The sequence below is a fragment of the Tympanuchus pallidicinctus genome, unplaced genomic scaffold, assembly GCF_026119805.1.
Source record: "Tympanuchus pallidicinctus isolate F22 unplaced genomic scaffold, pur_lepc_1.0 scaffold10, whole genome shotgun sequence".
Taxonomy (NCBI): Eukaryota; Metazoa; Chordata; class Aves; order Galliformes; family Phasianidae; genus Tympanuchus; species Tympanuchus pallidicinctus.
In genome coordinates, this window is record NW_026294619.1 from 129,117 (window position 1) to 151,310 (window position 22,194).

At 40.7% G+C, this 22,194-nt stretch overlaps 2 protein-coding genes across 4 annotated transcripts in view; one reads left to right on the forward strand and one right to left on the reverse strand.

Annotated features, from left to right (window-relative positions):
* The window catches only part of LOC128090444 (uncharacterized), a 305,355-nt gene that overhangs the window by 104,511 nt on the left and 178,650 nt on the right, over nt 1-22,194 (reverse strand). The window lies entirely within an intron of this gene.
* Nucleotides 18,727-22,194, forward strand: part of WARS2 (tryptophanyl tRNA synthetase 2, mitochondrial) — a 334,901-nt gene continuing 331,433 nt past the window's right edge. The window contains exon 1 of one of the 2 annotated variants that reach the window (XM_052702761.1): nt 18,727-18,873. In XM_052702761.1, coding sequence (XP_052558721.1) covers nt 18,727-18,873 — 147 coding nt within the window. The remainder of the gene's footprint in view (nt 18,874-22,194) is intronic. The other variant, XM_052702772.1, reaches the window with a different exon arrangement.

The window sequence follows — 22,194 nt, forward strand, 5'->3', positions numbered from 1 at the left end:
GAGACAGTGGCTGCCAAAGGGAAAGGTATAGGCAGGAACTAATTCAATCTGCAATGTTGAAGATCCATTCTTTTTGTCTGGAGACTCTAATAGGCCTGACTGATGGATGGGGTCTAATTCATGTAGCTATTGCAAGGTTGCCTCAGTAATGATCTATCCTTGATCAATATGGCTGCGACAGTCTCTGCTTCCCTTCATGTGTAGAGCAGCTGCCCTTGTTTTCTAAGGATGTGGGGTGGAACTGACACAATTAAAGGTCATCCTCCATCTGGGAAGAGAAAGTTCTGGTCTACAGTGAAGCACAGGGGCTGGTTTCCATTTTGTTAGAGTTATGTAATCTCTAAATAAAAAATAATTCCGTTGTTCACTACAAGATCTCACTGCTTAATGCTCCCTAGAAATGGCTGCCAGATTCCTACAGGAATGTAGCATGTACACAGCATTTTAAAATATATACAGTTGGAGAGTTCTTTAAATTGTAAATAAAAAGCTTTGTTTTATGGAAATAAGCCCGCTTTTCCAACTGAAAAATGTTAGTGCCCGGCTTTCAGAGGTTCTGTACTCCAGCTGAAGCCAAAGGCAGCTGCTTTTGTTTTGTGCAGCCTTTCCTATTATTAACTGCTCAGGTTAATAGCAGGCATGTTAGATGCAGGTGAGAGAGACATGGAAATAAAAGAAAGATGTAGAGGATATGCACTAAAGAAAACCTAAACCCAAGCCTTTAAAGAAAAGCATCAACAACAATAACTTGCCCCTTCAGATTTCATATCTTTAGATTCATAATCCAGCTGAACTACGTTGCAAAATCTGAACCCACAAATTTTGAGCTTATCCATTTAAATATGTATGCATAAGAGGCATACAAAAACTAAGTTCTACACAGGATTAGAAGAGTGCAATCTTACTTACTTTGGATAACAAAAAATGCACTAACATTCAACAAAATGACCAGATTGCAATGTTACTTCTTATTCTTCATACCTGATTTTTGAGCCCAGACTCACCTCTTGAGGACTATTTTCCTTTACTCAGATGAGTATCTTTTAATTTACACTGATTTCCTTCAGTGTCTGATGAACCAGCACAGCTAAAAGTGGGGGTGATCTATATACAAAACATATTTCACTTCTTTGAGCTGTTAAAGAGGGGAAACTGATGGCCCTTCAGAAATTCAGGGCCAGGCAAAATGCAAAGCTAGCAAAAATAAATGTTACTGCACTGAGCTCAACTTGTCCAGAGTAGAATGGGTCAAAAAAAACTAGCTATTGCCCAACTTCAGTTCAATTTGTTGATCTATACTCAGCTAATATGCTTAACTAATGCATGTTAATATAAATTACTGAGCAATGTTGAAAGACAAATCTGGTCCCATCAGGGCTGGTTTTAGTTTTCAGCATATATCTTTGTTTCATTTTGTACATATCCAGCATACAGTATCCATGGATATTCATCATCAGTTAAGGTATCTACATTCATAAACCAACAAAATTGGTTGTTGGTTTTTTTTGTAATGAATTAGTTAGCTGCATCACAGTGTATATATCTCACAATACCTGACATTCTCCTGCTTCACTGCAGAAAGTCAAAAGAGGCTTTTTTGAAGGAAACAAGCACCATAGAAGAATGGCAAACAGACTGGAATCTGTCAAAGAACTATGCAGAGGTCTGCTGCTTAAAAAATGCCTTCATCTGGCTCTAATCTTATTAACAAAATGCACTTTTTCTTAGGCTAAAATAATGCAACAATGTCAGCAAGACACTGAACCTGCACTGGGTAGGCTGTCTGTGTATTCAGAATCCTTTGTTGGCAAAGATTCACTGATAGAAAGAAAAACATCATCATCTGTTTCCTCTCTTCAGCAACAGACATAACTACTCCAAGTTGACTTTACTGAGGTTCGCAAGGAAAAGTTAAGATCTAGCTACAGGTGAAGATGCATGGAGGCTTTTACTGTTACATCCATTGTGCCTGGCTGCCTTTTGTTTTGGAGTGAATGCATAAACAGCAAAAGAAATGGATGGCTTGGGCTCTGATGAAAAGGGGCTTAGAAGTGCTGAGGATCAGGGGTAAACATCCTTGCTGAACAGTCCATGGTAGCACCAAGAGACAGGATAGAAGAAAGAAAACACAACTGAATGTAATTCAATGGGATTAAATAGAGGTCAAACATAAAACTGATTTACAGTAGTTTCTACAGGATCAAAGAAGTTCGCCTACTGACCCAGGGCACATTTGTACCTGTGTCCATCTTGTCAAGGAGGTGACTTTCACACTTTTCTGTCAACATCTTTCTAGTGCATGGATTTCATGTCCAAGATGTCCTCACATAAGAATTTGAGACAGGTACAGTATACTTCAGTAGTGGTAAATCTGTTTGTAATGCAAACATTCTTTGTTTTGTGCAGCCTATCTCTGCATATACAGGACACATCCAGGAAATAAATGTCAACCAGCATGGCATTCCTGAAACAGAAAACTGAAGGAATCTTAGGATAATAAAACTGCCACAAGTTTAGGATTTAAATCTCCTGTTTCTTCCTCTGTGAAAAACTCATCTTTCCCGCAAACCCCAATACATGAGACATTCAAATCCAGAGTCTTTTACAAGACCTTCTTCTGTAGCAGAACATACTGCCCTAACAAATGAAAGAATCTGATCAGCATCTGTTCCCCCACCACTATGCTTAACTCTAAGAACATTTAAACAACATGGTGCTTAAAATGCCCAGGACCCTTCAAGCTTCAAAAGTGATAGAGTTCCTGTGCCATGTAGCATTACTTAAACAAATATAGAACAGTGGGAAATTTTCAGAATAGGGAAAGAAAAAAGGAGTATCCTTAGATCTTAACATCATTTCTCATTAAGATCAGAGAAAAATGAAAAAAGGTAACATTAATTCACAAGGAGCAGTAGTTGAAAAACACTATTTGATTGTTTGTATTCCTAAAATAATTTCTTGAAGACATACTATGTTCCTTAGAAATTTCACATATGTAGATTACAGCACAGCATGTATAAATTGCTTTTCTTTCCCAGATCCTTTAGAAGAGGTCCTTGGATTCCCAGAAATCTGTGGATCAGATGTTGAAAATCACTGAATGAGGACACCACGCTTAATTGGGAAAGATGAGAAAAACAATGGATTAAAGACACAGAGAAGAAAGTTAAGGTGACCCAGCTGTGTAACAGTTTGGTAATCACCAGGTTTACCTTCACATCAAGGTTTGCTTGTTTCTGTGTGTGTGCTCTTATTAACTCAGGGAAACTGAGTAGTAATCATTAGCCCTCAGGTATGGACTAGAGGGTCCAGTAATCCTCTATTCAGGCATGGGAGTCCATTGGAATGTTGATAACTGGAATCAGTTTTTACTTGTTTGCAACACACTTCGTTTTGTTACAACTATAGCTAGGAAAGGCCGTATGATAAAATACCTGGAGGCTATTTTGGCCTTTCACTCCTAGAACTCACGCACATGTAAGGTGATGTGCATGTGTGAGAACCCTGAAGGTGCTATACGCAAGGACACTTGCAAGGACAGATCTGCTTGCACACTACTTGACATTAGACATCCTTAGCAGCTAGCAGTCATAGCCAGGAAAATTCATTTTCCTTCCAACACTGAGTACTTAACCCCTCACCCTATTTACTGGAAAGGTCACAATAAGGAAAACAATAAGAAAAAAGGCTATGGTTACAGGAGCTTTATGGGGAGAACAAAAGCATGTGGCTCTCCACAAACAAGATCACCAAGACAGTAAACGTCCAGCAGTGTAGAAGGAAATCTCCAGAGTCTTTAGACAGCTGTATAGTAATCATTAATGAAAAGGAGAGGAAATTTTTCAAAGTGAAAATATGCCCAGATCTGTCCCTGTCCATTAAAAAAGCAGGAGGTATGAGCATGAGTTTTTAATGAAGCAGAGTCTGAAAGGAATTTCACATATGTTAGGTGATGTAAGAAGCATTCTGTCACAGAACAAAAGTGTTTTAACCATGCCTCACTGCATGAAACAAATTACTAGAAATACAGTAAGAATCCAAATGTATAACATATCTCATCATTGAAGTTTGTTAAAACAAAGCATGCATTGGCAATCAAGAAGTGGACAAAATTAGCTGATGCTTAGGTTCTCATTTATATGCATTTGTATTTGCATGGACAGCATATTCCTAGAGTGAATTTGTCAAAGAGCATCCTTTTATTGAAACTTCTCAGCATCTCAATGCTTCACCAACCAAGATCAGTGTGATTCATTTATGCATGCCACAAGTATGATTCTTTAAAAGCGAGTAAAGGATCTATTGTTAATGATCCTCACTGCAAACATTTCAGGATCTTGTACTCCAGCATGTTGCATCCTCTAGGAACACCCACTTCTGATTTACTGGACTCAAAATTAGACAGTCCATCTTAAGGAAAAAAAAAAAAAAGCAAAAAAAAAGCAAAGTGCAGAGGTCAGAAAAACAATTTACCCAATTTAATTATGGACATTTACTTCTCCATTCTGACAAAGGATGAAGTATCCAATATATTGATTGTACTGTCACTATAGGAGACTTCCCTGTCTGGCTAAAAGCACAGGTGATTGAATAAGTTGCAACTGACAGAAGACTCCAGCAGGGTCTTAAAATCTCTGTAGAAAAACTATTAGGAATCAAAAATACTGAAGACGTGACCCCTGGCTCAAATGGAAGCTGCTCAGTGTTGCAGCACAGCATTCCCATGAATAGCTGACTGTAGGTGTGCCTTACATTCACTCATGCAAACAACTGGAAGCTCTCCCAGAGCACAGTATTAGCACATGGCAAAAACCAAAACCAAAACAAAACCTAATGGAAGAATTTATGGAAGGTGAAAATGGGGGGTGAGCAGAGCACAGGGATACATTTCTCTTTCATACAGACCCCCAGTGGCCACACAGTGTTCATACCCAGCATCTGAACCAGACTTACAGCCTCATCCAGATCTCAGAGGGAAGACTGAACACCAAAGCTCTGTTTTTGCTGCAGCTCTGAAGGATGTGTTACAGTATGTCACCAGCAGCCTGACAGTCCCAGGCATCCCATCTTCCAGCACCTGAAGGGTGAAAGGCAGCTGCCATTCACCCCAACAGCAGCTGGAGAAGCCACAGCAAAAGAGTGTGTAAAGACACTCTGTGTAAAGAGTGTCAGAAGTGAAAGCCTCAGGGGCGAAGAAGGAAAGAAATGACGTCACTGTAATGGAAGCCTTTTCTACTTGTCTGTCTGTCTGTCAGCAAGGACTTCTGAGTCAATAAATACCAGTCAGAATGCACAATTCCTGCTGACCTGTAGTCCCCCCTTCATCTCTGGAGAAAATAAACATGGGTTGTGGGTGCTGAGCAGCTCTGCCTTCTTCAGAGCTCCCATTGTTTGCAGTGTTTCAGCCAGCAGCACCAGGCAGCGTTCATTTGGTAGTCCCAGGAACTTGGAGGAATTCCCCGGCTATTATGAGATTATCCCTTCACTGCAAAATAAACCATTCTTCACCAGTTCCATCTCAGGGGTGTTCTCTCACAGATGTCTGGGAGGCAGGAGGGGTCAGGACAGGAGGGACTTGACTTGATGTATAAATCCTCCTTGTGCAAGCTGCAGTTCCCAGAACAATGCCCTTCACTGTCCAAAGCATCCATAGAGCAGCACCAGGAGCTCCCTCTGGAAAATCCAAATCCTACATTCCTGGAAACAACTCAAAATCAGATGCAGAAGGGAGTTCCCTGTCACTCACGCCAAGAAAAGAAACATCAGATGCCACACCCCAGTATTCCTGATAGAAAGCATTCTGCTTCGTGTTTCCTTTTCTGCCTTGTTCCCCATCTAAACATAGAGCAATATGTCCTTGCTATCCATAGCTGTAGTTGCTGAAGTGCTGATAACAAAAGACCCAGCATCCCCTATGCTTGCTATCTGCTTAAGGAAACAGACACAGAAATGTCTTTGTTACTCAGTTTACTAGCAGCAGTAGTAAATTTTCATTTCATATGTAGTCTGACCACCAAGAGGTGGGATGTGACGTACTTCATCCATGGGCTTCACAGGTACTTGATGACAGTGGAGTGAGTCAAATTCTTCTGTATTGTATTCCACTTTCACCAATTGGTCTCTGGTGGTGATAGATCCCTCCAGCTCTGTTCTCTAGGACCGTGATGCTGCTTGCTGCTAGCCCCATTCCCAGTTACTAGTTTCAGATTTTCTGTATTTTGTTCTTTGGGGCTTAAAGCACACTAAGACAACAGCGATTTTTACACAGTGCCTGGAAAACATCTAATAAATTGTGACTTTCCATCAGCAACTTATTCAAGACTATTTTCTCCTTCTTCCCCCCACTCTCTCCAAATACTTCATTAAAAGCATAAAAGATGTAGAGATATTTTTATTTTGAGGTTCTGGATTATTTACTCGCTTCTTCAGGCTTCAAGAAATAATTACTACTGACAATTTCTGACATCAGAGAACAGAGGGGATTTTCTTCAGAAAAGAAGAGGTTGTACAAGTATTCTAGCAAGCTTCAGGTGGCTTGTCTTCTGAAATATTTGAAGTCATTCTGAAAGCTAAGGTTCCTCAAAGTTTGCAGAATTTGATTTCTGTGTTTTCATACAGAGCGCTGCTGTTTACAAGGCAGTCTTACCAGCTTGAGAAACCATTTAAGCAGAACGCCACAAGCCTGAAGATGGGTTAGTATGAAGGTGAGACGTGCTTCACCAAATCTTGGACAGAGGCCCAACAGGTCACAAGGGTGGAGAAGATGTGCACGAGACTGTGAGGCATAGGGTGTTCAAAAGGAACTTTTTGGAGGAAAGTGCAGGACAACGATCACAGGTGCTAAGAGCTACACCAGGGGATGCAGTCTGCGCAACTTTGTGGTCAGAAACGCTGATTCCCACAGCACTGGAGCCCAGTCATGCTCTAGAAATCACAGCTAATGTTTTAGAAATCTTTTGACAGTTGCAGCTATAGAAGAAACTGTGAGAACGTGAACCAAGAGTAAACCACTGTAGCAATGAAGAGCTGTCTTAGCGCTGGAAACAATAGTTTTCACTCCACCTTCTCCATGCATTTCAGTCACAGCCTCATGAACTCATTTACTCTGCAGCAGTGGAATTTGGCACTTTCCCAAAATGGGAAAATTCAGGTTTTTTTATCAATAGCTGTGGTAAAGTATCCATTATCAGTTTTTTTACCAGCTTGTAAGCCAAACCAGCACAAAGTCAGAGAGCAGGCTCTTCATGGCAGGTGAGGCAGTCCTGACACATGGCAACAGCAAGGCTGAGAACCGTGATCTGATAAGATGTTGAAGCCATCTACAAGATAACTCCTTTCTGGGCACATACCAGAAAAAGAATGTGCTGGACTATGCTTCTTGAAACAATACTTCATTAAGCAGGGCCCTGACAATAGAGATGGATTGCCTGGAGACATTGTGGGGCCAAAAAAAGATAAAAGCTTTCTTAAAAGAATGGTTGAAAATATTCACTGCCATATTGTGATGATGTCTATTTTCAGCAGTGATGGGCCGCAGCTGCACATGTTTGTGTGAAGAAAGGAAGACAAGAATGAAAGGATGTTTTTTATATCATTACAGTTTGGCCCCATCTCACTATACCATACCAGAAGCTGGCTCAGCAAAGGCTGTGTTCTTTTGAATCCTCTTAGTTTGGAGAGAGCCAAGGTAAATAGTTGTTAATTAATTTCATTTAAGCCATTAATAAGATTCTGATTCTAACTCACTTCACAGCAGGATAGGTTCTGGCCCATATGCTGTCTCAGGTCTATGTATTCTATAAATAATACTATGTTAAGAAAATATTAAATTGCAAAGTGAAATATTCAGATGTTAAGGATCATCAGCAATAAGTCAGACCTTATTTCCGGCCTATCTGTGAGCTACCTTACAGTCTTTAATTACATATTCACATAACAGTTTTCCACTGGATCAGTGCTGCAGATACATTTGAGATCTTGTTTTCTACTTGTAGGTGGTTCACATATTACTGCACATCAGCCAAGCTCTGCCTCGAAGCCTGAATTGCTAATTTTCTGTGGATTATTTTCCTGTAATATTCAATTTTGAAATTGCCCATTTGAATTACCTACAGCATGCTCTACTTTAGGCAATAAGCATCTGAGGTCCCTCCTCTGTCACATTTCCAGTCCTAGCCATAAACCCTTCCTTGAATACAGGACTGTCCCAACGTCCTTTTTCCCAGTATTTCAGTCCCAGTTCCTTACCTCAGCAGTCTTCTCCCATGCTCTGTCAGATGAACACTGAAAACAGAGCAGATGCAGCACTGCTGTTCATCTCCTGTGACCTGAAACCAGAACATGTACTCCGCTGTTCTGGTAGGAGAGAAGATTGCCTTTCACTCCTGGGTTTGAGAATACAAAGCCATCCTTCAGGGAATGTGCATTTCTAACATCTTTCTGCAAAGTGAATCTTTCTGAGGCTCATAACTTGAGTAAATGCAAGGAAATTTTCACAGAAATAAGCAAGCACACATTCCTGACATCAGAGGGATCCCCGCCCCAACTGCTGATCAAAAACCGCGTCTTTCGTCAAAATTAGGTAGGGATTATGAACTCTTTCTAATATCCCCTCAAGGATTTTTTTTTGTACATGAGAATAAAGTCTCCCTAATTTTTCTCTGAAAACTTGATTAATTATTCCCTTTCTCAAAGGAAGGGAAAAAGAAGGATGCCAGGCGGAGACGTTAATCCCTCACATGGGAAATTTCAGCCTAGTTACTTCAAATGTAACAACGTTCAAATTTAACTGAAACAAAGCCATCATAATAATGCCACACAAATTATCAACATGCTTAATTATAAACGTTTACTTTTACGTAACAGTTTCCTCAAAACCTTTTATTCCTGCTAAATGGAAAACAACACTCTGTTTTCCTACTATAATAACTAAAAAGTACAGAAAAATCTTGCAAATATTTAGTAAAAAAAACTCGTTACGCTTCCTTCCTGTCACACTGAAAATGTTTGGCTCTGAGCAACCTCTTCCGCTGAGTTCCCACAGCCAGCCCACAGTCATTATAAATGCAGATTTTTTTCCAGGAGACCTTCTTGTCCCAATTTATATGACACGGATAAAAACAGTCAAAGGAGGGATTTGATCTTGTATAGAAGCATTTAAAGGCTATAAGATTAAACACACCTAAGCAATGTTCAGGTTTTCTTCAAGGAGCCTCACTCAGACCTAAATTTAATATCAGGAAAGCCAGGTTGGAGGTTACAGGTATTCACTGCAACTGCTCAGCAGCAAAGAGACAGAAACCTGCTTCCATGTAAACATTAAAACCAGACCAGTCAGAACAGTACTGCAGGGTGCCCAATACAAATTACCAGGGGATCATGAAAAAATCCAAGCTATCAGCCTGAAGGCATGCCTTCCTCTCCTCCTGCTAGCAGCTGATCTGCCTGCCCAAGCATCACTGTCACTTTCTCTCCACTCCTTGCCCTGCCACCATGGCACACCTCAGTCTCTACCTAGGGCAGGCAGCAGGCCTGGGGTGGTACACCAAGTCCTGGCTGGGTCTGTGCTATGTGGTCTTATGTAGAAAATAGTCTGGAGTACAACAGATACCATCATTAAATGTGATATAGAAATGAGTGACCAGTAAAGAACTGGTGAAATCATAGAATCATAAAATATTTTGAGTTGGAAAGGACCTTTAAGGATCACCTAGTCCAACTCCCCTACACTGAACAGGGACATAGGCTGCTCAGTACCCCATCCAGCCCAACCTTGGATAGCCAGGGAAATGGGGCATCCACCACCTCTCTGAGTATCCTCTTCCTCTTCACTATCCTTATTGTAAAAAAACTTTTTTTCTTATGTCCAGTTTAAATCTCACTTCTTTTAGTTTGAAACCATTTCCCTTTGCCCTATCACAGTAGGCCCTGCTGAAGAGTCTGTCCCCTTCTTTCTTGTAGCCCTGTTTAGATTCTGATAGTGTTCTATGCCTTGGATCATTTTTGTGACCCTCCTGTAGACATGCTCAAACAGGTTTATTTCTCTCTCATACTGAGTACTTCACATTTGGACACAGTTCTCCAGGTGAGGTCTCACCAGCTCAGAGTAGAGGAGCAGGAACACCTCCCTCAACCTGCTGACCATGCTTCTTTTGATACAGACCAGGATATGGCTGGTTTTCTGGGTTATGATGCCACATGGCTGGCTTACGTCCTACTTGCAATCCGTCTGCACCCCTAAATCCTTTATGGCAGGGCTGTGCTCTATCCTTACATACCCCAGATTGTACTGATAGCAGGGGTTATCATGACCCAAATGCAAGACTTTGCACTTGGATTTATGTAATCTCACAAGGTTCACCTTGGCCAAGTGCTTCAGCCTGTCTAGGTCTCTTGGAATGCATCCTATCCCCCAGGTGTGTCAACACCACACAGCTTGGCATCAACTGCAAAGTTGCTGAGGGTGCACTCAATCTCACTGTTGATGTTACTGATGAAGATATTTAAGAGCATCAGTTCTAGTACAGACCCCTGAGGGACACCACTTGTCACTGACTCCATCCGGACAATGAGCTATTGACCACCTCTCTCTGGGTACAAACTCACAACCAGTTCCTTGTCCATCTAACAGTCTATCTGTCAAATTCATTTCTTTTCAACTTGGGAAAAATGATATCAGGGGGACTGTGTCCAAGGTCTTACTGAAGTCCAGACAGCTAATAAAAGCGGCTTTTACCTTGTATGTGTACGTCCCTGACTCCTGTGACACTAGTCAGGGTGAGCTCTGACTCATTTTTGGAACAATCCTAGCATCAGGGTTGAGGCCTGATTAGGAAACTGAATTTCTTTCTCCTCAAAAAGGGAAGAGAAGGTGGTCATTTTTTTTACCTGAGTAAGATACTTTGAAAGGGGAGTCCAAAGCACTTTGATAGAGGAGCTGGCAGATTTGCTGCTTTAGTGGTACCTGTTCTGTGGAGAAACAAATGACCTTAGTTTCCAATGCTGGAAGTCATCAAACATCAGCACCAAATTATTAAAAATGTATTTTAAAAGTGAATAAAAAATATGTAAGGAGTGCTAAATAGCCAGCAATCTGGAGCTTGAAGACCAAGAATGGATGGTGGAGAGGGAGCAGGGGGTCTCTTTCTCACCTAGGTAATGATTATACGAGCCCCATAAGGACATAGTTAAATCAAGTATTAAGAAGACTGCACTTAAGAGGGGGAAAATATGTCAATCACACTTTGCCTTTGACAAAAGGAAATTCCTTGAAACTGAGAATGGGGAGAGAGAGGGAGGGAGAGTGTCTCGTCATGTGGGTGGCCAGGAAACTGGAGGCCAGAAAAGTATGAGAGAGAGAAGGGTAAGAGACAGGGGGAGGAAAAAAAACCACCAGACTGAATTCTAATCCAAATGCTGTGAGGCGTTCACACCAGGCCTTGTGAGAATATTAACAAGGTTACAGGAGAGGGGCCTTTAGCCTCGGGAATTATTAGCGAATATGGAATTATATTTGCACAAACACAACCAGATGCAAGTAGCTAAATGCTCTGCAGATGTGAAAGAAGACGGAGTGTGTTCCAAATGGGCAGCAGCTTCATGTGTTTTAACCCTCCATCATGATGCCTTGTGGTCTGCCTGAGAGGGCTAATTTTTTGAAATGGCAAGGATACAGGAGAGACAGGGTCTTCCATTTCATCAGAAATTCAAACAAGGGTATACCTTAGAGATTACTCTCTTCCAGAGCCACAAGTATCTCCCAGCTATCACACTGAAGAATACGTACTTGATCCATACTTTTTATCTCTCTGTGCTTTATCTGCCATGTCTTTTTCCAAAATCTCTCTCCATCCTCCCTCTCTGTTTTTCCTCATTGTTCAGTTTTCTGTGTTTTCATTGTCCAACTTTATCATGGCCTGAGCAGTAAGCCAGTACTCAAAACATAGCAGGCTGTTTCCGTTAGAATGAAAAATTGATTACAAGAGCCAGGTATTTCTTTGAAGTAATCCTGTTTTACTACAGACAAAGTCCCACTTCTTCAAATATACTAAGTTGGAAAAAGAATCCAATGCTTTGCTCATGATCCAGTTCTGTTTGCGGTCTGCATTTTGCACTGAATGCTCCCTCCTCTGGCTTTCTTTCAAGGCCATTGTGTATTCACTTCATTTCTTGTATCATGATTTTTGTTTTTCTCCCAGTTTTCTCCTGCTTTTCACTGTTTTAGTCACTCTAATTAATCCATTCAGTGTTTAGCTTGGGCACAGCATCCACAGTTTAATTTATTACTAAGCACATGGACACCTGCTTGTTCCCTCATCTAGCTGGCATGTAAGGCAGTAAGCACACCTAGCAACCTCTCTGGGAATGATGGCTGGCCCTCATTCAGAAAGCTCACCTCCCAGCAACTCACTTTTTGGTGTACTGAGCTAGTATACCTCAGTGTTTCAGTTGAGAATGCAGCTTCATCATTCTAGATGAATAACTTGCTCTAAATAATAAGTCTCCACTCTGAAAAGGAGAGAATATACATTGAATCTTTAAATATAAATGTTATCAATTTAAATACAAAACAACTGAAATAGCCATACTTCTTAAATCCATAAAGATCTTCAGTGTAGCTATGGCAGGGTTAAATCTCAAGAGGAAATTTCCTGCTATGAAGAATAATGAAAGAAAATGACTACTCATACTATAAAATTATGAAACTAGGGAGAAATGCATGCTTGTGTAGGTGGAATTTTAACAGATTGCAGTTTGACTTGGTTGAGTATGTTACTACGATTTTAATGACTTTAAGAGTTTGAACTTCTATGAAATAGCATCTTGCCTATTTCTGTGAATCATAATGCTAATGCTTTTTTTTCTTCTGCTGTGTGTAATCGCATTTTCCCTCCCAGCAAGGCCTGGAGGCTGCTCAGAGGCCAAGGCCCTCCCTCAACATGGCTGCCACTCCCCAGTGCTGCGGACAGGCGGCAAGCGGCAGTAAGCCTCAGCTGGTGGCCACGCTGAGAAGGCTTTTTCCCATTGTTCCTAACAGGGTCTGTGTTTTATGAAGCCTCACAGAATAGCCAGTCACCATCTCCCCCAAGGGCAATGGCAGTTTTTGTTTCAGGGAGAACAATGAATGATGATGGGCAGCCTAAAAACAATTCTGCATGTGGAAAAAACAACAACAAAAATAACAGTGAGTGTGGCCATTCATAATAAGCATCTGTGAGGAAATAGCCTATTGTGCCAGACTATGGAGAAGCTGAAAGGGAGGTGGGAGGCAGCGTGCTTGTTTCCCACAGTGAATGGGAGGCCAGGAGCACCGACCTTGGAGGAGAGATGGAGAGGATGGAGAGGGCACGTGCAGAAGGATGGTTCCAGGCTCACAGCACTGTGGGCAAAATACTGTTCTTCTGCTCAAAGGAGGAGGGACAATGTCCCTTCAACTCTGCAACGGAGAAATGGTGACCAGCTACAGCAGAGGGCTCAGGGAAAATGTGTGGGGAACTGAACAGCCGCTGCCACTATCACGAAGAGTACAGAAAAGCAAGGGACATGGAATAAGGTTGCTCGGTTGTGCTACCTTCCTCCCTCAGCAGTGGAGGTGACAGAACATCTGGGACTCAGTGTGCAGAAAGAAAGGAATGCTTGGGTCTGTCTATATCTATCCATCTATCATCTATCTATCTGTCTGACTGTATGTCAATCTCAGTATTTTTTTTGCTGCTCTGGTGAAACAAAGCAGCTTCCCATGGAAGTATCTCAAAAGCCATGGGTGTTCTGTATTCCCTAGACAGAAGTAAAATAGTCAGTGCAGAACCATAGATGTCTGTATAAACAGTAAAATACAATATTTTTTTTTAAAGTAATCTTGAAAATCTTTATCTGGGGATATTATTTGATATTACCCAGTTGAATTTATTTCTTTTTCAGAGATACAGTAACAACTTTGTCTTTTATGTACTTCAGTCTTTTTAGTATCTCAAAATACACTTGGCCATGCCACATCTACATTTTGATATTTTTGTATCTCACCACAGTCTAATTTTTAAGATTGACATAAAATAATCAGTAAAGTGTATATTGAGCAGTACATTAAACGGATGTTAAATCACTACCAGTTTAATAGGTGTTAAGTCTCCTAGTTAAGTAATTAATATTTTTATTAACATGGAAGAAAAGATGGGAGCACAGCTAGTAAAGTCTGCAAATGATGCACAGCTCTGTGGAATGATAAACAGTACTGAGGAACAGCCAGCTATACACAGATGGATTCTTTTGTAAGAAAGGGAAGTATCAAGAAGTGTGTGAACATCATGTGCAGATCACACACCTGAAAACAAAAAATTGTAAGTCACTTACAGGTTGGAATACTGTGGAAAGCACTCACACAGGAAGTGGTAGACATGTAGGAGCTCTCAGTGCAGTGCAGCAGGCAGCACTGTTCTCTAGATATATACATGTTATTATTATTCCAGCAATCTTCCTGCAAACTTTCTCAGCAGCACCTCTTTTTTTTTCTCCTAAAGCAGATCATTGGAAGCAGGCAAATTATATATATATTATATAATCATATTGTATTATATTGTACTGTATTATATTGAATATAGCAATAGTATTGTGAAACATTTTCGTACTTAATACAAACAGAAGAGGTTGACAAACTGCAAAGATTAGGGAGTTACAAGTAACTTACAATAAATAATGCCTATTTTATGATGACAGTTATGAAAAAAATAGTCTATGCTACTTGCTTAAGAAAAAAGATATTTTTTAATTATAATGGGTGAGGATTTCTGAAAGTAAAAAGCATTTTATCTTGAAAAAGCAACAAAGTTCTGCAATCTAAAACTGAACAGTGAAATTACACCAATTTAGATTGTTGGAAATAGGGCATAATTTTTAGAAATGGAAACAGTTTATAAAAATGTATGGTAAGTTTCACATCAGTGACTTTTTAGAAGTACTGACACCTAATGACCCCTGATTTAAATGTGAATTCGGTGATCAGATCTCTTCATATCCTACTCTCCCAACATCCTTATTCCAGAATCAGTTTAAGGGACTAATTTCATTTTCTTTGCAACATTTTATGAAACTTTTGAATAGACATACTAAGACGCAGGAAAATTACACTATTATATGCTTTAGAGTAAGCAAGAGATATGTTATGCTAATTGCCATTGTTAAAATAACAGCTTGGAGATTCTCTTATCTGAAGAAGTGGAGTTACAAAGGAGAGCTTCAGACTGTGTGAATTCCATCCCCTTTCTACAATTTCCAACACTGACTAATAAGAAGATTCTTTTTTAACAGATAATGAACAAACTTTGCCATATTGGTTTAAAACTTTTAAGTATGCTTAATTTCTCTATTAATTCTAGTAATCATAGTTGCAGTCTTAAGAATCTTTTAATATATTCACAAGTATGAAAATATCAATCACCATCAGTTGGGTATGTCTGAAGGATGTTTGGCAGATTCAGGAAGTGACCAAGAGAGATAAGACTAATAACATTACCCAAAGTAAAACACCAGACCATGAAGACATTTCTACCTCAGAAATCCTATTCCTTACCAGCAAAATCTCCACAGAGCCCAACAAAATTATGACTAAATAACCATTTCAAAGAATGATTTTATTAAACAGTTTCCCAGGTTTGTTACAGTTTTGCATAAAATTTACCAATTCTCTAAGTACAATGGGGTAAGGAAATTCAGGAATCTAGAAAAATATAATCTGGGTAGTATTTGCATTGAATGAATATTGGTATTTAAAGGTTTTGACATGAGAGCATTTATGTATGAGATAAGAAGGTCTTGTGGCACTATCTAAACTAATAAATTTCCTTTATTCCAGGGCTAAATTCCTACAGGAATAGCAGGTAATATGAGAGCATACTGTATATCTGGCCCCCTGTGGATCTTGCAACATCTTTTCTAGTCTTGTGTTCTTTCAAAGCAGACAGATATGGATGATACATTAGCATTAGTTTTTCCTTTGTGAAGTTCACTGACACAGACTTTTTTTCTTCCTGTGGATTTAATTTAATTTATGGAGGACAAGAGCATTCATTTTCCATTTCTAATAACAGTTCCTAAGAACACTATCTAGACAAGCAATATTTGCATACAAAACTGAGTTATCACGTTCAGAAGATATGAGTTATTAAAAGCACTGCCTACATTAAAATATGCTAAGCATTCAGTTATTCTCTCAGATGTAAAATAAGATAGATCTCTGCTGGGAATGTTGACTGAAGGTCTCATCAGACATCCAGGCTGGATTAACCATCAGAAACAATAGCAGATTTGGGTTTTCTATTTACTGTACTAAACCAACCTTGTCTATAAACTCCTTATTGCTGAAAACTAAAGGTGTGTGTCTGGGGAGGGCAAGCTTTTCCCCTTGATGTTCCAGGGCATGGAAACACAATCCTTTTTCAGACACAGATGTTTGCAATAGAAAACTTTCACTCTGCTCTCTTCTGTTTTTAATCTGCTCATGACAGGAAACACAGATTCAAAATGAATGTAAGGAACACAGCCACCACAACTGACAATAATACAAAAGAACGTGTAGGAAAGATTTCTTTCTCCCAGTATATCATAGGGAGAAAAGGTTTACAGATTTCAGAAGTTTCTAGGTGCTTTTGTTTCCAAGTGGCTACCAGTACAATGTTTTTCCATGAACTTCACAGAAGATAGTTTTCTGTGATGTTATGATACTATCAGCAGATTCAGCACACAAAGGATAATATCTTTTCATTCTCTCTGCCAGATCTTCAGCGCATTCAAATGGCTGTTCAGCTAAAGCTTTGTTGAGCAGGCAGATTTATAAAAATGGACAAACTCCTCCATAGCATATGTAAAATGAAAAAGGTAAGAGTAGCGGATTCATTGAGGCTTTCCAAAACTTCAAAGATGTGCTTTTAAACCACACCAACCTACAGGTCTGAAGGGGTTTTTCTTTGTATAGAAATGTGAAGAGAGGGACTGGATTCCTTGTGCTTTTTGTTTGCCTGTTCCAACTTCACCTCTGATTCTGTATTCTTTGGATTCCACCCTACCTAGTCTCCCATCTCTGTCATTTCAGGTTTGCCAAAATGTCCTTTTCTTGCTTTTTTTGTTCGTATCTTTCTAGCATCCTTTGTTTAAAAAAAAAAAAAAAGAATGCAAATCATATTATGCAATGCACAATTTTGCATACAGCAATTTCTGCCATCTCATTTATCACCCTGTACATCATATGCTTCAACAAGGTATGTCGTGAACGTGCCCCATTTTAGACAGTACCAAAGAAATATGATAGCAAAGGACAGTTCGCCTAGCATCACACAAGAACTTTAGGACAAGTGGCAGGGAATAAATTTAGATTTTTGAAATGTATTCACTTTCTTTAATCATTTCTCCCTTTTATAGTCAGCTGCCACTGCCACCAAACAACTTCTAATTTTTACATCAAACAAGAGAAAGAGGCTGTGGACAAAAACCTTAGAGTACTACACACATCCCTAAGTTTACCAAGGCTGAATCCTGTGTAAGGCACTTCCTCTTAACTTAAAAGCTTTATGAAAATACGTATTTTATTATCTGCAGCCCTATCACGGAGATCTTTCTACCCACCCACCACTTTAACCCCGCTCCCTCCTCCCTCCAAAAAATGTAGACTCTGTTCTGCTGATAGCACTGTCATGCCTTTCACTCATCACTTAGGCATATCCCTAAGTCATCTCTTGAATCTTTTGATGACTATTTTCTTCAGGTCTTTCCTCAATTTTTCAGTATTTTTTCCTAATCAAGGACACACAAAGTGAACTTTGTATCTACTGTTCAATACTCCAGTAGTAAGAAAAATATCTTAATTCATCATTTCAGAAACAGGATTGCAGTAGATATAATTATTTGTCCAACACAAATTCTAGGTCTTCCAGCAAAGACTTCAAAGTAACATTTCAGACTTGGTTCTGGTTGAAGAGGAAAAATAAACAAGTACCTGAATTCATGTTTTTATTCCAGTTTCAGGTTTTTTTAAATATATTTTGTTTTGGCAAACTCTGATTATCAGAATGAATTGAGTGACGGCCAAGTTTCTGCTGTTATTTACTTGTGTCAAGGGCAGATTTCAACTATGATTTATTCAGTATATTCTAGATCACCATTGACCCTACTGAGAAGGGTAAAGCAAGGGCTACTGTAGAAGTTCACCACGGAAGTCCACTAAAAAGTCTCCCAATTCAAATTCAACCAGTATTTTTGGAAAGCTGTGAGCTAATCAGCCCATAGTATGTTAAATGTGTGCTCTCCTGGTAAGTTTAATTAGAATGCTCTGTGGTACTAATTCAAAGATACTGAAAACGCCTGAGAAGTATTGCCTTTGTACAGCTACACATATTAAATTCATACCTATGATCTGTACCTTCATTCTTTAACCTGTTACCACTGGAACCCACAGAGCTTTATTCTTCATCGCTCTGCCCAAAACCAACATCCGGTTGATAGCAACATTACAGCATTTCTATTTAGGCGGTGCTGCAAAGCTTTCTCCTTGGTAATTACACACTTGCAAAAGCAGATTTTTGACATTTTATGTTGTAGTATTGGGAAATAAACCTAAGTTACGACCCAACGCCCGGCAAAAACACCGCTTTAAAACGTAAAAAACCTATTAATAATGCGCACCGCTCCATCACCGCCCGTCCTGCGGCTCCGCCCACAAACTGCCTCTCCGGGCTGCGCATGCGTACTCCGCACGAGCACCACACTAGGACGCATGCGCCGACTTTTCCGCACTTCAGGCCCAATTCACCCCCGCCCCTTCCCGCCTTCGCCATGGCGACACCGGGCGGCGTGATCCGGGCCCTACATCGCGGGACCTTCGCACAGGTAACGAGCTGCCGTTCTGCCCGCATCCTGCGCCGCGCGGGACATTCGCGGCCTCTCAGGCTGTGTGTGAGCTCGTAGCACAGACCATCAGCCGCCTGCCCAGCCTGCGGCCGGCCCTCCCTGTTGCCGCCTGTGCGCATGCGCGGGGACTGATGGGCGGTGCGGCGCCTTCCGGCAGCCCGCCTCCCGCCGGTTGCTCTGGAGCGTTTGGGTCGCTACGGGGCCAGGAGCCCAGGGATGCGGGATTTAGATTTAGATGTAAGGAAAAAACTTTTTACGATAGGTGTGGTGAGGCACAGGGGTGGGTTGGCCAGAGAGGTGATGGATATCCCGTCGTTGGAGTTGTTCAGGGTTGGGCTGTACTCTGAGCAATGTGATATAGCCGTAGGTGTCCCCGTTTATTGCAGGGGACTTAGACGAGGTGATCCTTAAAGGCCCCTTCCAATACATGTGATTCTATGATTGTGCTAAAATTGCTAAATGTGTTTTGAGTGTAACCATAAGGAATTTTCTTCATCCTCCTGTACTAACTTGGTATATAAGAGTTACTGATTTGTCTGGGAAAGGAGCAATCAATTGTACTGATTGCATTTGGAGAGATTCCTGAAGCAATCATCCAGGTATACAGGAAAGCACCCAATGAGCATGTAATTTGGAGTCATTCTCCTTCACAAAGTTTGCTTTCTGTGAGCTATTTGCTTTAGCAGTCAGATGCTTTATACAGCTTGACATCTGACATGCCAGTCAGTGGAAGAATTAATGTATTAGTTAATATTGCAGGACAAGGGGAAATGATTTTCACAGAATCACAGAATTGTAGGGGTTGGAAGGGACCTCCAGAGATCATCGAGTCCAACCCCCCTGCCAAAGCAGGTTCCCTACAGCAGGTCGCACAGGTAGGCATCCAGGCAGGTCTTGAACATCTCCAGAGAAGGAGACTCCATGACCTCCCTGGGCAGCCTGTTCCAGTGCTCCGTCACCTCACTGTAAAGAAGTTCTTGTGCACATTTGTGCAGAACTTCCTATGCTGCAGTTTCTGGCCGTTTCCCCTTGTCCTGTCTCCACTCACCACTGAAAACAGTCCGGCCTCGCCATTCTGCCCCCCACACCTTAGATATTTATAGACCTGGATCAGGTTCCCTTTCAGTCTTCTTTTCTCAAGGCTGAACAGACCCAGTTCACTCAGCCTTTCTTCATAGGGGAGATGCTCCAGGCCCTTCTCCATCTTTGTGGCCTGGACTCTTTCCAAGAGATCCCTGTCTTTTTTGTACTGGGGAGCCCAGAACTGGACGCAGTACTCCAGGTGAGGCCTTACCAGGGCAGAGTAGAGGGGGAGGATCACCTCCCTCGACCTGCTGGACACGCTCTTTTTAATGCACCCCAGGATGCCATTGGCCCTCTTGACCAGAAGGGCACACTGCTGGCTCATGGCCAGCCTGTTGCCCACCAGGACACCCAGATCCCTGTCCGCAGAGCTCCTCTCCAGCAGGTCATCCCCCAACCCATACTGGTGCTTGCAATTATTCCTCCCCAGATGCAAGACTCTACACTTGCTTTTGTTAAACCTCATATGGTTTCTTACTGCGCAGCTCTCCAGCCTGTCCAGGTCTCGTTTTAAATTGAGGGAGGGGAGATTTAGGTTGAATGTCAGGGGGAAATTCTTTACAGAGTGGTGAGGTGCTGGAACAGGCTGCCCCAGAGATGTTGTGGATGCCCCGTCCCTAGAGGTGTTCAAGGCCAGGTTGGATGGGACCCTGGGCAGCCTGGTCTAATATTAAATGGGGAGGTTGGTGGCCCTGCCTGTGGCAGGGGGGTTGGAGTTTCATGATCCTCGAGGTCCCTTTCAACCCTGTGATTCTGTGATTAAAATAATCTCATGCGGATAATACTAATGTTGCCTCATCTCAGAGAATATTTATTTTCTCTATTTGGACACTTGCCTTTTTCATGAAAATCACCATCCACATCCTGACTGATATTCTATGTTTCTGAAATGGAACACTTCATCTAGAATAGGTGTCAGGGCAGATGCATTTCAGGTTGCTTGTGAGGAGAAGTAGGAAAAGTGGAAGATGAAATATGACTTTCATTTTCTCATTGTTGATGTCTCTGTGACCTTGCAGAAACTCTGTCTATTTCTCTCAATCATAAAATTGTAATTCTGACAACTTCAAGTGAAAAACATAGTAATACACAAAAAAGTTGTAGTTTACTCAGACTTACCAAAATATACACAAGTTGCAGGGATGTATGAATGATTTCAGAACTAGGAATTTTAAGATGATATTTTAAAAATGAGAGCACATTTCAGTTGCTTATCAGCACAGTTAATGGCATGCAAATGCCTTTGACTGCTCTGTCTTATAGGAGTATTTTATTTTATTTTTACTCCTATTTTATAGAGGAGTAGTCTGAGGAGGCAGAATGGGATGGAAAGGAGAACCTGTTATCCCATAGAAAACTTTCATAAGTAGTATTTCACTTAGTAACTGAAGGCTTCTTATGATTTACTGGAGGTTACTATGGGTGAGAAATAAGGTTTTCACGTATATTTTAGATTTTTGTTGTTTCAAAAATAGTTTATGTATAAGACTACTCTGAAGTCTTGACTGGGATACTCAATAAGCTTGTTAGCTGTTTCCATTCCTTTAGGTGTTTTGATTTTATGTAAATCTTCCTAGCTTTGTAACACTTCAAGTTTTGAATACAGTGTCCCTGTAATTTGCCAAAGCAAGCAAATGCAGATCTTGCAAAGGTGCTTCAAATGTCTCCTCATTTTTAGAATAGGAAACTCCAAAACAGTAAAAAGGCTTGTATGTCTTTCCAACTACTGCTGGTAGCTCTTTGGGATTCACTGGGTATCCTAGCAGATAACCTCCTGCTGTCATTCCTCTAGCAAAGGTTTCTACAAAATGGACAGGTGTGCTCAGAGCAGACTTGGCTTTGTGGTAGCTATTCTCTTTGACTTGAATTTCTTCTCTTGCTTTAAGTAGCTCATCAGGATTTTTATCACCTGTTTACTGTTATCTAATTTACATGTGGTCTGTATGTGAGAATGTACTTCCTTCGTATTATCATTTAAATCTTTTAATTTAAAAGCCAAGAAGCTCAAAGTTAGTGTTGTATTGCTGTTTGTCCCCAGACTCTCCCTCAAACAGCAGTGGAACTTTAAATTGTTATTCTGTTTTCAAATTTGCAAGTCCAATATGCTCTGGGCTTTTGTCATTTTCCTCTCACTATAAGTGCCCTCTTATGCCTAGCTGGAATGAATTGCACTCTATTATGAAGAAAGAAAAACTGTCTTCTTAATTTATGCTCTTC